Source organism: Myotis myotis, unplaced genomic scaffold (genome assembly GCF_014108235.1).
Source record: "Myotis myotis isolate mMyoMyo1 unplaced genomic scaffold, mMyoMyo1.p scaffold_m19_p_4, whole genome shotgun sequence".
Classification (NCBI taxonomy): domain Eukaryota; kingdom Metazoa; phylum Chordata; class Mammalia; order Chiroptera; family Vespertilionidae; genus Myotis; species Myotis myotis.
In genome coordinates, this window is record NW_023416346.1 from 129,100,772 (window position 1) to 129,115,896 (window position 15,125).

General features: G+C 43.3%; 1 protein-coding gene across 5 annotated transcripts in view; it reads left to right on the forward strand.

Annotated features, from left to right (window-relative positions):
- ARHGAP6 (Rho GTPase activating protein 6) overlaps nucleotides 1–13,866 on the forward strand; it is a 502,460-nt gene extending 488,594 nt beyond the window's left edge. For all 5 annotated transcript variants that reach the window (XM_036305304.1, XM_036305305.1, XM_036305307.1 and 2 more), the window contains 3 exons: nucleotides 3,874–4,145; nucleotides 8,571–8,651; nucleotides 11,797–13,866. In XM_036305304.1, the coding sequence (XP_036161197.1) occupies nucleotides 3,874–4,145; nucleotides 8,571–8,651; nucleotides 11,797–12,572 (1,129 nt within the window). In that variant the 3' untranslated portion in view covers nucleotides 12,573–13,866. The remainder of the gene's footprint in view (nucleotides 1–3,873; nucleotides 4,146–8,570; nucleotides 8,652–11,796) is intronic.
- Nucleotides 13,867–15,125: the final 1,259 nt, after the last annotated feature.

Consider the following 15,125-nt stretch of genomic DNA (forward strand, 5'->3'; position numbering starts at 1 on the left):
GGCGGACGGGACCGGGGACCGCAGTGGGAGGGGCCGAGACCCACCCCTGTGCCCACTACAGTCTCACAGCCCACAGTTCCTTTCAAGGTGCATGAATTCGTGCACTGGGCCCCTAGTATATATATATATGATGCATGGTTCCATAGGGTTCAATAGCCTACTTGTTTGGTAGAAACCCAAATGTCTCTAGTACTGAGACATAAGAGAAACTTCTTACATAGGGTAAGTGTCTTTATGCACATAACCATTGCCTGAAGCTGCAAGTTATTTTGTTGAATGTATTTTCTTCTGTATGTTTTATAAGACAGATGAGCAAGACATGAGACAAAACTAGGAGGTTCTCTGTGCTCTAAAATATGACCATTCAAAAGCTTTCCTCCCAATATGAGGGGTCAAAAAGGTATTTGTAGCTCTGATAGTTATTTCGTTTTGGCTAATGAATCGACTTAACTCTCTTTAAAATAAGGCTTTATGTACTCACGATCATGGATATAACACCATGGCTGATAGAGGAGACATTTTCATTAATGACTACAAAAAATGTTAACTAAACAAAGGAAACAACTGAAATTAATCCAGTAATATGATTTCTAGCCCTAATAAGAACATAGAACCCCAATTCTGAGCTGAGCTCCATGTAGCTACCAGTTCAACACATTCACTTTTTCTCCTTTTCATAGTCAAGTTTCCTCACCCAGAGCTAATCCCATGATAACATACGTGTCCAGCTGTTTCGTTTTGTATTCCCTCCACTAGAATTAGGGAGACTCCTTTCTCTTTGATTAGATATGGAGAAAAAATCGTTCCCCCCCCCTCGCCCCCACTTCCCAGCAGAAGTAGTAAGTACCTTTTAGTTCTCTTTCATTCATAGGAGGCCTAAAGTTTCTGGAAAATCATCCACACGGTTGTTGTCTGGCTCTTTCCCATATGGTTGTTTAAAGAGGTCATAGCTGGTGTGGCTCAGTGGATAGAGCGTCAGCCTGTAGACCAAAGGGTCCCAGGTTTGATTCCAGTCAAGGGCATATAACTCAGTTGCAGGCTCCTCCCTGGCCCAGGCCCTGGTCGGAGCATGTACAGGAGACAAGCAATCGATGTCTCTCTCTCACATGGATGTTTCTCTCTCTCTTTCCCTCTCTCTTCCACTCTCCCTAAAAATCAATGGAAAAATATAATTGGGTGAGGATTAACAAAATAAATAATAAATAAATAGATAGATAGATAGATAGATAAATATATAAAAAAAATTTTAAAAAGATTGTTTAAAGAAAGTGTTCAAGCCCCTGGCTGTCTCGGTGACCAGCGACACATGTCACATGCTGCGAGGCCTGTCTCCTGCACGCTAACCCCTGCAGGAAACCCCAGAAGAAGCCAGCCCCCCTGTGAGCACCCTTCCTCCGTGTTGCATGCTCAAAACCATTCGGTGAGGAAAGGGTTACTCGGGCATGTGTTTACCTTCAGATCACAAAAGACTTGTTTTGAAACATTAAACCCAAAGAAAGCGAGGACTAGTAAAGAGAAGAAGTGGGGGGGTGGGGGGGGGAGAGAGAAGGTTCTGGAATTTTTAATCTGTCATCATTTCCCTTCAAGATGTTGTCAGGGCCACTATTTTGAGGAAGGTAGAGAATACAGATGTTCCCAGGTAAGACTGCAAACACTCTTTTCACGCTCCTGACATTCTCCTTTTCCCATTCCCTTCACATTTTCACTGTTATTTTTGTTGCTGTGACAATTCATGCGCATATGAACTGTGATGGATATGCTAATTAGTATGTTTTATATCTATTTGTAAAAAGGACTAGTGCCTTGTAGAGTCACTTGGGATGTAGTTAAATGCAATGGACACCAATGATAGTCAGATATTTATCTTTTCAGCCATTTTATACATGCCACTGTTGTCACATCATCCTCATTATCATCATTGTCACAGGAAGGATGGACGTACTTACACTAAGTGTGTTTGGCTGGGGGAAGAGAAGTTGTCTATGAAGCCATAATAAACCTCATGTAAAGTCTCAATCATAGTTTTATCTGAATTATTTTTAAGTCAGGATATTGAGGAAATTAAAAGAGTTATCTACCAGTTTTTCTTAATAGATAGTGAGCATCAGATGTTATTTGTTTTACACACACACACACACACACACACACACACGAAACATACACTCTTATATACTGGATTATGTAAAATCTGAATAGCCTCAGGAACCCTATGGGGAATTCATATTTCAGTTGCTACCACAAACAGAATAAGCCCTTAACACAACACTAAGATCTGGGCCTTTTTTTCATCAACAGTCAGGAATGATTGAGTGATTAGAATATCATTTGACTGAATGGTATCCCATGGCCAGAAAGAATCACTATAATATCAAAATAATGACAAAATATTCTCCACAATCAGTTTGTTGCTATTACCTTAATAAGATAAAAGATTAATTTAAAATTATAAATATTCAGTTAAATGGATGTCTTAAATTCAAGATAATTGATGGTTGCTACATGTACTTTTAGCAAGTGAAATGCTATATTTTAAAGCTATCAAATGTGAATCCCAAATGTCTTAGCCCTGGACAGTTTGGCTCAGTGGATAGAGTGTTGGCCCGTGGACTGAAGGGTCCTGGGTTCGATTCCAGTCAAGGGCACGTACCTCGGATACAGGACCCATCCCTGCTCTGGCCGGGGCATTGCAGAAAACAACCAATCGATGTGTTTCTCTCACGTCGATGTTTCTCTCTTTGTGTCTCTCCCCCTCCCTTTCACTCTCTCTAAAAATCAATGGAAAAATATCCTCGGGTGAGGATTAACAGAAAATAAAAATAAAAGAATAAATGTCTTAAAGGCCTTGAATATATTCTGTCAAGTTCAGCCTATTTCTAAATTCCTTATTTCGTTATTATTTTAATCAAATATGCAGAATCTCCTGATTGCCTGTGTTCGTGAGCACACGCTCCCACACATATAGTCATAAATATGCTTGATGGATCGCAATAATGACATTTCAGCCTTTTGCTCTTTTTCATTCCTTATAATAAATGCCCAGTAGTGACCGTTTGGCACATATACAGCCCTCCCCAGAGTTTGCCCCTGACTCAATTCCCTCTTCAGACATTTCTGTCTTTGGAAAGCCTTTCTTCAAATCATATTTCCAACAGGATGTCGGTCCCTTTTAAGATTCTCCAACGAGTACATTTTGTTCATCTTACCGCAAACATAATCATCTTTTCTTTTTGACAAGAGGTTTCTGTTTCTTCTGATATTTTAATCTTTTTTTCACCCTTTTCATCATTGGTTGAGCAATCTTCCGTAAGTGTTTAGACCAGCGGTTCTCAACCTGTGGGTCGCGACCCCTTTGGGGGTGGAACGACCCTTTCACAGGGGTCGCCTAAGACCATCAGAAAACACATCTAGAATTACATATTGTTTTTGTGATGAATCACTATGCTTTCATCATGTTCAATTTGTAACAATGAAATTGGGGGTCACCACAACATGAGGAACTGTATTAAGGGGTTGCGGCATTAGGAAGGTTGCGAACCACTGGTTTAGACTATAACTTTGAAATGAAAACCGGCGAGTCCAACAGGCATTTCAGCAAGGCACCTTGGACAAGACAGGGATCCACCCCTCATCCTCCCCCTGCCTTCCCCTTGCCATCTCCAGTAACATCTGTTGAGTTGTACTGCCCTCTGCTGGCCATGTCATGGAAACGCTTTCACCGTATGGATGTAAAATCCTGCCCTGAAGGTCTCCTTTGGTTCGTTTCAGCCTGTGTCCATGCATTCTCCTCCTGTCATGTGTGTAACGGTCACATTGTGGGAATCTGTCGCCGACTGTCAGCATCCTCACACGCCTGTCTTTGTCTCCCTGTGCCAGAAGCCCTGACGACATGCTGCGGTCGGAAGTTTCCTTTTCGGTGGGAGGCAGGCACTCATCCACAGACTCCAACAAGGCCTCCAGCGGAGACCTGTCCCCTTATGACAACAACTCCCCCGTGCTGTCCGAGCGCTCCCTGCTGGCTATGCAAGAGAACACGGCCCCGGGGGGCTCGGAGAAGCTGTACAGAGGACCAGAGCAGTACATGCTGGTGGGCCACCTGCCATCATTGACGTCAAGGGAGAGTTCTCCTGGACCACGGCTTGGAAAAGGTAACGGGGCCTGTGATTGCATGTGGCGTGGGCCCTGCGGACCCTCTCTCCCTCCCTTCCTAGGTTTCTGTTTCTGCAATTCAGGGAGCTTTTATTTATTTTTTAAATATATTATATTGATTTTTTACAGAGAGGAAGGGAGAGGTATAGAGAGTTAGAAACATCGATGAGAGAGAAACATCCATCAGCTGCCTCCTGCACACTCCCTCCTGGGGATGTGCCCGCAACCAAGGTACATGCCCTTGACCGGAATCGAACCTGGGACCTTCAGTCCGCAGGCTGACGCTCTATCCACTGAGCCACACAGGCTAGGTCTCAGAGCTTTTACTGAGTATGGCTGAAGATGTTCTCCAGGAAGAGGAAGGCGTGGTGAGCCTAGTCATCTCTTGGAGCAGTGGTTCTCAACCTTCCTAAGGCCGCGACCCTTTCATACAGTTCCCCATGTTGTGGTGACCCCAACCATAAAATTATTGTCGTTGCTACTTCATCACTGTCATGTTGCTACTGTTATGAATCGCCATGGAACTATCTGATATGCAGGATGTATTTTCATGGTTACACATTGAACATAATGAAAGCATAGTGATGAATCACAAAAACAATATGTGATTATATATGTGTTTTCCGATGGTCTTAGGCAACCCCCAAAGGGGTCGCGACCCACAGGTTGAGAACCGCTGTCTTGGAGGGTCTGGGAAGCAGCCTCCTGTCCAGAGAGTGATATTCCCAGCTGACTCTTTTCCTTCCAGCATCCCAGGAACTCCGTGTGTCCTAGAGTTTGGGTGCATATTTGCGAAGTGTAAGATGTCATCCAATTATTGCTGTTACTCTTCTAAAGAGAACAGACTGAGCCTACTATATAACAAGACATCATGTTCCAGAAAGAACATAATGTTAGTCTCCAGGGAGATCAACATTTTTAGGCAAAATAAGGGTTTCATGGTCAAATACATTGGGGAATGGCTGGATTAACCAAGTTAATGGTGTCTCTATTGTACAATTTCTCAAAGTCTTAAAAGCACTAATGGTCACCATTGAATAGCTGCATTGGGAGGGAGCGTGTGGTTTGCAGCTTTTCCCACATGTATTTGGCCACTGGATGTTTGCTTGTTCTTTCCCTCCACAGAGGAATTCCTTGGGGCCGGGACTTAGCAGGACACTCATCTATAATAATAAAAGCATAATATGCTAATTAGGCTGGACGACCTTCCAGACAAAGCCGGGGCTGTGAGGGCCAAGCCCCTTGCACAAATTTTGTGCATGGGGCCTCTAGCTAAGTGGTAATTAGAAGACACAGTACAAATTTTTGCTACTTTATCGTAAATTTATCATTTAACCCAAAGAGTCACTCTGAAAGGATTCTGTATGCATGTTTTTAAATCATAGCATCTTTATTTTATTTTACAAATATTCCTGTCAAAATAACTTTAAAAATGAATAACAAGCAGAAACCGGTTTGGCTCAGTGGATAGAGCGTTGGCCTGTGGACTGGAGGGTCCTGGGTTCGATTCCGGTCAGGGGCATGTACCTGGGTTGCGGGCACATACCCAGTAGGGGGTGAACAGGAGGCAGCTGATCGATGTTTCTCTCTCATCGATGTTCCTAACTCTCTATCTCTCTCCCTTCCTCTCTGTAAAAAATCAATAAAATATATTTTTTAGAAAATGAATAACAAAAGCAGTAACCCATGTTTCCATCAGGCATTAAATTTATTTTCCAAATGTGAAACTTTATTTTCCTAGTCCTTGTTCATATGCATACATAATGGTACATATTTTTTTCGTAGTAGGGCTACTTTTTAAAAAAAATTTTATTGATTTCCAAGAGATAGGGAAAGGGAGAGAGAGAAACATCAATGATGAGAGAGAATCATGGATCGACTGCCTCTTTGATGTAATAGTTGATATCTAAGTTTTGCCCTTTTAAATTAGTGGCAGGTTTCCTATATATAATATTCTCTGAAGCAACAACAGAAAGGGCAATCGGAAGAGAACCTTGCTGTCAGGAGAGGCGAGGCATACTCGGGTTTCTAAACACAGATTCAAACTGATCTTTTAGACAAGTTCACACCAGGAAAGCTTGATTCTGTCCTCCCAGCGCCAGTGTCTTTGCCCCTTAGCTCAGTGGTTCTCAGCCTGGGCTGCACATGGGAATCACCTGGGAATCTGTTTCAAATCCTGATTTCTGGGCCTCATCCTCCGGAAGTTCTGTTTCTTTGTTACTCATGTTGTGGCCCCACCCCATCACAAAGAAACAGAATTTCCGGAGGATGAGGCCCGGAAAGCAGGATTTGAAACAGATTCCCAGGTGATTCTAATGTGCAGCCAAGGTTGAGAACCACTGCCTTAGTTGTTTAGCATGTAGGCCAGTGATGGCGAACCTATGACACGCGTGTCAGAGGTGACACGCGAACTCATTTTTTTGGTTGATTTTTCTTTGTTAAATGGCATTGAAATATATAAAATAAATACCAAAAATATAAATCTTTGTTTTACTGTGGTTGCAAATATCAAAACATTTCTATAGGTGACACGGCACCAGAGTTAACTTAGGGTTTTTCAAAATGCTGACACGCCGAGCTCAAAAGGTTCGCCATCACTGCTGTAGGCAAAGATCCACATGGGCTCTGACTCATTAGCAGGCGGACTAAGGCCCGCATTAGCTCTTTTCATCCATGTACTGTCTTGGCAAACTCTAACACTGTGCTTCTCAATGGTGCCCCCGGGAGACATGTGACGATGTCAGGAGGCATTTTTCAGGGTCACACTTGGCATCTGGTGGGTAGAGGTCCGGGTGGCTGCTCGGACACATCCTGTCTCATCTGTAGCTTGCTCCCCGGAAATAATTTCACCCCAAGGGAACTAGAAGCACATAGTGTTGGCATCCAATGACAAGAGCACTGGGTTTGGATGACCTGCTCTGCCACTTTCTACATGCAACACCTTAAGTGAGTGATAGAGTTTTTCAGAGTCCCATTTCCTCCTCCTGGGAAAACTAAGACAGCCCGGCCGGTGTGGCTCAGTGGTTGAGCCTCAACCTATGAACCAGGGAACATGCCCGGGTTGCGGGCTCAATCCCCAGTAAGGGGCATGCAGGAGGCAGTTGATCCATGATTCTCTCTCATCATTGATGTTTCTCTCTCTCTCTCTCTCTCTCTCTCTCTCTCTCTCTCTCTCCCTTCCTCTCTGAAATCAACATAGATATACTAAGACAGATAGCAGAGTTACTTCATAAGTTTAATTAGCTAATCCATATAAAGTCCTTAACAAAAAACTTGGCATGTGATAACCATTCGGTAATTCTTTATAAATAAATTATTGTTGAAAGTTTTACATATGTCTTTTTCCCCCATTGACCGCTCCCGCCTGCTCCTGCCCCCAGCTTTTAAGTTTGGGGTTCAGTGAGAGAATACATGTGAACTGCAGAACACATGGAAGCACCCAGTAGACATTTGCTTCTAGAAATTATCATTATGATCATATCACAGGGCTGTAGTGAGGACTCTATGCGATGGTAAGAAGACATAAAATAGCGCCTTAATCAGTAAATATTTATGGGCAGACAAAGAGGATGTATGAATGAGTACATGCAGGGATGAATCTGTTGACACCAATAGCGGAGTATTCCTGAGGGTAATACTAGATATAGGAACTATAACTGCTGTTCCTCTATCTCTCTGTTAATGTGGCTAGAGCTCTTGCCACTCATCATCATTGTATTCCTTTCCTATCGCTGCTGTAACGAATGACCACAAACTTAGTGACTTAAAACTACACACAACTTTATCTTAGATAGCGTGTCCCAAAATTCCCGCAAGATTTGCAATTGAATTGAATTGCAAATCTTGCGTGAATTTTGGGACACCCTATAGTTCTGGATGTCAGAAGTCTACAACAGGTCAGCAGCGCTGCATTCCTTCTGGGGACCCCAGGGAAGATCTGCTGCCTTGCCTCCTCCAGCTTCTAAAGGCGGCCTGCATTCTTTGGCTCCTGGCCCCTTCCTCCATCTTTAAAGCCATCAACATATCATCTTCTCTCCTGCCTCCCTTTTATAAGGATCCGTGTGATGACATTGGGCCCACCCAGATCAGCGCAGACCCTCTCCTGATCTCAAGATCCATAACAATCATGCCTGAAAAGTCCCCTTTGAATATAACATCCTTTCAGGTTCTGGGGTTCTGTCACAGGCATCTTTGGGTGGCCCTTATTCTGTCTACCACAACCTTAATATAGAAAGAGCCTTTTTGTAAATCCCAAACGGAATACGCCTGAAAAAGGGCAGGTCTGCCTCATATTCTGTTTTGTGTCCATCACACTCTCAAATACAGTACTTTGCACAGAAGTGATGTGCATTGATTGGTGTATTGATTTTTGCTCCTCAGTTTTCCTTGTGAATTACATACCTTTAAATACATTTTTTTCCTAGATATGTCTGAGGAACCTTTCAATATCTGGGGAACTTGGCATTCAACATTGAAGAGTGGATCCAAAGACCCAGGAATGACAGGTGAAGTATTATTTTTCAAAATGTTTATCGCATTTGCTTTTAAAATGAATGTCCTTTCATCTTTGCCTTGTTATCATAGTACATGCTTGTCAAAAATTATTTGCAGCCCTAACCGGTTTGGCTCAGTGGATAGAGCGTCGGCCTGCGGACTGAAAGGTCCCAGGTTCGATTCCGGCCAAGGGCATGTACCTGGGTTGCGGGCACATCCCCAGTAGGGGGTGTGCAGGAGGCAGCTGATCGATATTTCTCTCTCATCGATGTTTCTAGCTCTCTATCCCTCTCCCTTCCTCTCTGTAAAAAATCAATAAAATATATATAAAAAATTATTTGCGAAATGCTGAGAATAGGGGGATAGGATAAAGCTGCCCTTAGCCTTTCCACCCAAATATGTCAATCTCTGACTAGATTTCATGTCATTTCCCTTGCAAGAGTTTGTAAACATGGCTAAAATCATTCTGTCTCTGCAACTCTACATTATTTAACTTCCATTTCCCGGTTGTCCTCCATGCTTATTGGTAAGGGCCACTGCGTACTTCAGAGTGCATAGTCATCCCTAACCACCCAATGCCTGGACAACGGGGTTGTTTCCATTTTGTTGTTGTTCTTGCAATAAATTAATGCTGTCAAGGACTCCTTTTATGTACACTTTTTAAATGTTTTTATTAATTTTTAAAAAATTCCTTATTGTTGAAAGTTTTACATATGTCTTTTTCCTCCATTGACCTCTCCCGCCTGCTCCTGCCCCAGTTTTTATTGATTTTTAGAGTGAGAGGAAGGGAGAGAGAGAGAGAAACATCACAGAGGGAGAATCATGGACGGCTGCCTCCTGCACGCCCCCTACTGGGGATCGAGCCGGCAACCCGGGCATGTGCCCTGACCGGGAGTTGAACCGTGACCTCATGTTTAATTGATCGTCACTGAACCCCTGAGACACACTGGCTGGGCTTATGTACATTCTTGCATTTGAAATTATTGTTGGGGTCACAAAATTTGGGGAAGAAAGTTATAAATTCAGATTAGGAAAGTGAATCACAAATCACAGATCTAAGAGGTACACAGTCACTTCATGTTCCCTGTTGGGCGCGTGAGTTTGTTCTCTGGGAGCTGCAGGTGGCCGCCCTGTCTGTGCCTCTTTAACCTTATCAGCATGACAAGTCATTGGCTTTGCATTTTTGCCAACTTAACAAACAAAATGGCATTACTTTTTTAAAAAATGTATTGGGGTGACATTGGTTAATAACATTATATAGGTCTCAGGTGTACAATTCTAGGATACATCACCTGCATATTGTATTGTGTGTTCACGACTCAAAATCTTAGTTTCCCTCTGTCATCATATATTTCACCTTCTTTCCTCTCTTCGTCCTCCCCTCAACCCCCACCCTCTCTGGTAACCACCATACTGTTGTCTGTGTCCATTCATTTATTTATTTGTTGCTTTCTGTTTTATATCCCACAAATGAGTGAGATCATGTGGTTCTTGTCCTTTTCCATTGGACTTATTTCGCTTAACATGGTACTCTCAGGATCCATCCGTGCTATTGCAGATGGCAGTATTTCATCCTTATAATGGTTGAGGGGTATTCCATTGTCTTCTTTTCATTTGCATTTCTTTCTCATCAGCATTTTTGGGTCTTTCTATTAATTTACTGAATTTTCCTCCATTGAGTTATCATTTATGTCATTGGCTATTTATGTGTGCTAATGTTTTAAAAATTGATTCTTACGAACTCTTCCTCTAATAAAGATGTTAACCCTTTGTCTGTATTGTTTGCCACTGATATTATGCCTTGCGTTTTTTCTCACTTTGGATATCTGGAATGTTCTTAGGTTTCACATAATTAAGTCTATCAGTATCTCTTTTTGTGAATTTTTTACAAAATTAATCTTTACTAAGCATTGGATAGTCATCTATATGCCTTTCACTTTCATAGTATTTCATTCTTTTACCTTAATTCTTTAATCCATATGAAGTATATGTTAGTTTATAGCATTAAGTGTGTAAACTGTTTTTATTAAATATATTTTTTTATTGATTTTTAGAGAAAGAGGAAGGGAGAGGGAGGGGGGAGATAGAAACATCGATGAGATGAGAAACATTGATTGGCTACCTCCTGCATGCCCCCTACTGGGGATCTAGCCTGCAACCCAGGGATATGCCCTGACGGTGAATTGAACCGTGACCTCTTGGTTCCTGGGTCAGTGCCCAACCACTGAGCCACACCAGCTGGGCCAAATGAGTGTTTTAGATTCAATTCATTTATTCCTGCAGCTTTTATTGATATGATAGAAACATGAAAACATTATTTATGTCTCCTCTGGATTGCAAATTGCACTGAGCAGGAAGGGAGCAGAGAAGTAAGTGTTCCCAGCCAGGTTGAGGGGGCCTTTTCTGAAATGTCAATTAGCGACAAGGACTGTTGAATCTCATGTGCTAGCTAACCTGTCAGAGTCTAGGCATCTACATTTGGAGCTGCTACAGCAATTGTGTCCATAATCAAAAAGTGTAGCCCTAGCTGGTTTGGTTCAGTGGATAGAGCGTCGGCCTGCGGACCAAAGGGTTCGATTCCTGTCAAGGGCACATGCCTCGTTTACAGATCCCCGGCCCTGGTCAGGGTGGGTGCAGGAGGCAACCAATCAGTGTGTGTCTCTCACATTGATGTTTCTCTCTGTCTCTTCCTCTCCCTTCCGCTCCCTAAAAATCATTGGAAAAATATCCTGGGGTGAGGATTAACAACAACAACAAAAAAGTGTCTTTTTTTTTTTTTTTTTTTTACTAGGAAGTCTTTTACTTCGTCCAGGCTGTGGTCGGCAAACTGCGGCTCGCGAGCCACATGCGGCTCTTTGGCCCCTTGAGTATGGCTCTTCCTAAGCTGTAGGAGTACCCTAATTAAGTTAATAACCATGTACCTACCTATATAGTTTAAGTTTAAAAAATTTGGCTCTCAAAAGACATTTCAATCGTTGTACTGTTGCTATTTGGCTCTGTTGGCTAATGAGTTTGCCGACCACTGAGTCCCAGCGGCACCTGAGAATGCCCTGTGCTTTTTCAATCCTCGGAGCTGGCAGGGAAGGAAGTCCCAGGGCACCTGAACCGAGATTCTCGACACTAATTCCATGTCTTGCCCTTCTCTCTGGCTTCCAGGTTCCTATGGAGACATTTTTGAAAGCAGCTCCCTCCGACAGGGGCCGTGCTCCCTTTCTCAAGGGAACCTGTCCTCACATTGGCCCCGGTGGCAGGGGAGCCCCACAGAACTGGACAGTGGCCCGCAGGCCATCCGAAGGACTCAGACCACGGCCACCATCCCGGAGTGCCGGGCCCACCCTCCAGTGTCCCGCGTGTGCAGCACGCCCCACATCCAGGGCGGCGGCAAGAGGTGGGAGCTGGCCACGCCCAGGCCGGAGCTGGCCACGCCCAGGCCGGAGCTGGCCACGCCCATATCGGAGCTGGCCACGCCCAGGCCGGAGCTGGCCACGCCCAGGTTTGAGCTGGCCACGCCCAGGTCGGAGCAGTATTTGACTCTGAGCAGCATGGAAGACCTCGCCGAGAGCGACCTGAACGTGGCCTGGCTGCCGAGCCGCACCAAGCCTTTGCACCAGAGACCTCGGGAGAGGGCGAGGCCCGACTGCAGGCCTCCGCCTCCTTATCCCGGGCCCGGGAAGCAAGCTGCGGCCCACCAGCCCGCAGAGTCCCCCCTGTGGAGGCGCCAGAGGCCAGAAGAAGCTTCAGGATCGCCCTGGGAGGAGGGAAGCCCAGCAGCCCAGCCCAAACTGAGCAGCGCCTGCTCCGGTCCCGCCAGCGATCAGAACAGTAAGGGCCTGGAGGAACCCAGCTGGCTCGATTGGCAGAGAGACCGGTGCCAGATCTGGGAGTTCTTGTCCGCAGACAACCCCGATGCCCTCCCGGAAACACTGGTATGAGCCCACACCCAGCTTCGGCCCTCACGTCCCAACAGCCTTCTTCCACTCCGGAAGGAAAAGAGTTGGTGTTGGTCAATTGGACATTTACTTACTTTTTCTTCTTTTACACTTCAAAAAAAATAACACAAGGGAAACCCAGTTCACTTAAAGATAGAGAGCACTAACACCCTCACCATTTATAATAAGATTCTATTGCATAGCCAGCCTTAGGGAAATACGAAATCATAAACGGATGGCAGTCTCTAATATATAAACTGCTCACATTGGCTCTAAGATAAAACTCTTGCTTTGGTATAGCTTCATTGTATTTATGTGTCTTCAGTTTTGACTATTGTATATTCTGTAATGGATTATGTATGATAATCATATATGATATATTCACAGAAAACAAAAGGAACATTTTTTAAATCACTTCACTTATACTAAGCAAGGAGATTCTATAGAATGTTCTAGAATATGCACAAGCGGGTTTCTGTGCTTTTGCCATAGCTTTTAAAGAGGGACAGTCCTTCCTTCAATGCCTAAGAGAAACACTAACAAAACAAAGTACAAGAGAGTATGAGAAGCCATATTTTTATATAGTAGAGAGATACAAAAAATATAGTCACTGAATGCTTTTTCATATGGAATATATTTTAAGGAAATATTAGATTTGATATGTTATGGAATATATTTTTGGAATCTGTTTAGAAAGGATTCAGTTTATCAAACAGGAGAAAGGCCGTGCCTAACAAAGAAAGAATAATTAAGAAATCATCCTTCCCATTTTAGGTCAAATTCAATTTCATATAGACCACATATAATATATATTTATAATGTGTAACTTTTATGTACTTTTCAAAACTACAAACTGGAATCCGACTATAAAGTGATTAGAGTATTCAAATTAGAGAACATGGTTTTTCCTTTTGCCCCATAATCAGTATTAACCAAATTATATGCAATGCTTTAAAAGTAAATAATATTGGGAAAAAGACTACAGCTTTGTATTTACATTGTACCAAAGGCTGAGGAAATGTTTTCTTCAGTAATTTTGTGTGTATTGTAAAATGCTCCTTCCGTACTTCATTCTGTGTAGTACCTTTGAAGTTTTTCAACTGCAAAACTATTTTTGACCAGCAGGTGGCGATTCGCTTCAGTATTTTATGAGATTTTTTTTCACTTCATAATGTGTATCATAGAAAAATGATTTTTTTTTTTATAAAACATGCTACTCTTAACTTTCATGTTGCCAATGACATTTTCAGTGGTGTTTGTTAAAATTCTGTCTTGTGCCATGAGTAATAAAAAGTTAAGTGAAGGCTTTGTTCTGGGTGTTAAATTCAATGAATGAACTCACGTCCTATTCCATACATACACCCCACACTCCACAAGTACAAATGTATTAAAAATGCCAATACTGCCCTGACCGGTTTGGCTCAGCGGATAGAGCGTCAGCCTGCAAACTGAAGGGTCCCAGATTTGATTCCGGTCAAGGGCATGTACTGTGGTTGCGGGCACATCCCCAGTGGGGGGGGGTGGGGGGGTGCAGGAGGCAGCTGATCGATGTTTCTCTCTCATCGATGTTTCTAACTCTCTATCCCTCTCCCTTCCTCTCTGTAAAAAATCAATAAAATATATTTTAAAATGCCAGTACTATACATATAGAGCTAAGGAGCTAGTAAGTATGATGGCTTGGGGACATTAACCAGTGACACTGATATACTTCGAAATTTATAATTATTTGTTTCAAGTGAAATTGATTGTCACACAATTGAAATTCAGTTGTCAATGAGGAGGTGGTTTGCTACAGGATGGGAACTCGGGTTTCTTACCTTCTCGACAAGTATTACCCAGCAAGATCCCTGTAAGTTCCATCTCCTATGGGCCTTAGTCAGTGATGGCGAACCTATGACACGCGTGTCAGAGGTGACACGCGAACTCAGTTTTTTGGTTGATTTTTCTTTGTTAAATAGCATTTAAATATATAAAATAAATATCAAAAATATGTCTTTGTTTACTATGGTTGCAAAGATCAAAAAATTTCTATATGTGACACGGCACCAGAGTTAAGTTAGGGTTTTTCAAAATGCTGACACGCCGAGCTCAAAAGGTTCGCCATCACTGCTAGATGCTTAATTTGTTTCAGGATTGTAATGAAGTCCAGAAGCGGTATCTCATTTTCTTTCCTGGGGAATGACTATGCTATCTTCAGGCTGAGCCCCCGGTCCGGCACCTCCGCCGCTGGCTGGGACGCAGGCCCAAAGAACTTGGCTGCCGGCCTCCTGCTCTTCCTGGCCACCCACAGGCAGCCAAACGTTGTCAACAAGACCGAGAGCAAACACTGCTTGGTTATGAATTGCAGGTTGCTCTTCTGTGGCACTTACTCTCATCCTGTCCTACTCCTGCTGACCCTGTGTTTTCTTGGCTTTGAATTTGACAATGATGTGGCCAGTTCTTTCCCTCCATTCTAGACCGGACTGCCTGATATACGGGGTCCTCTTCCTGCCAGGTTCTTGCCCTAATAGTACTGTTTTTGAAAATTTCCAGACCAAATGGCACCAAGGGTGTCTG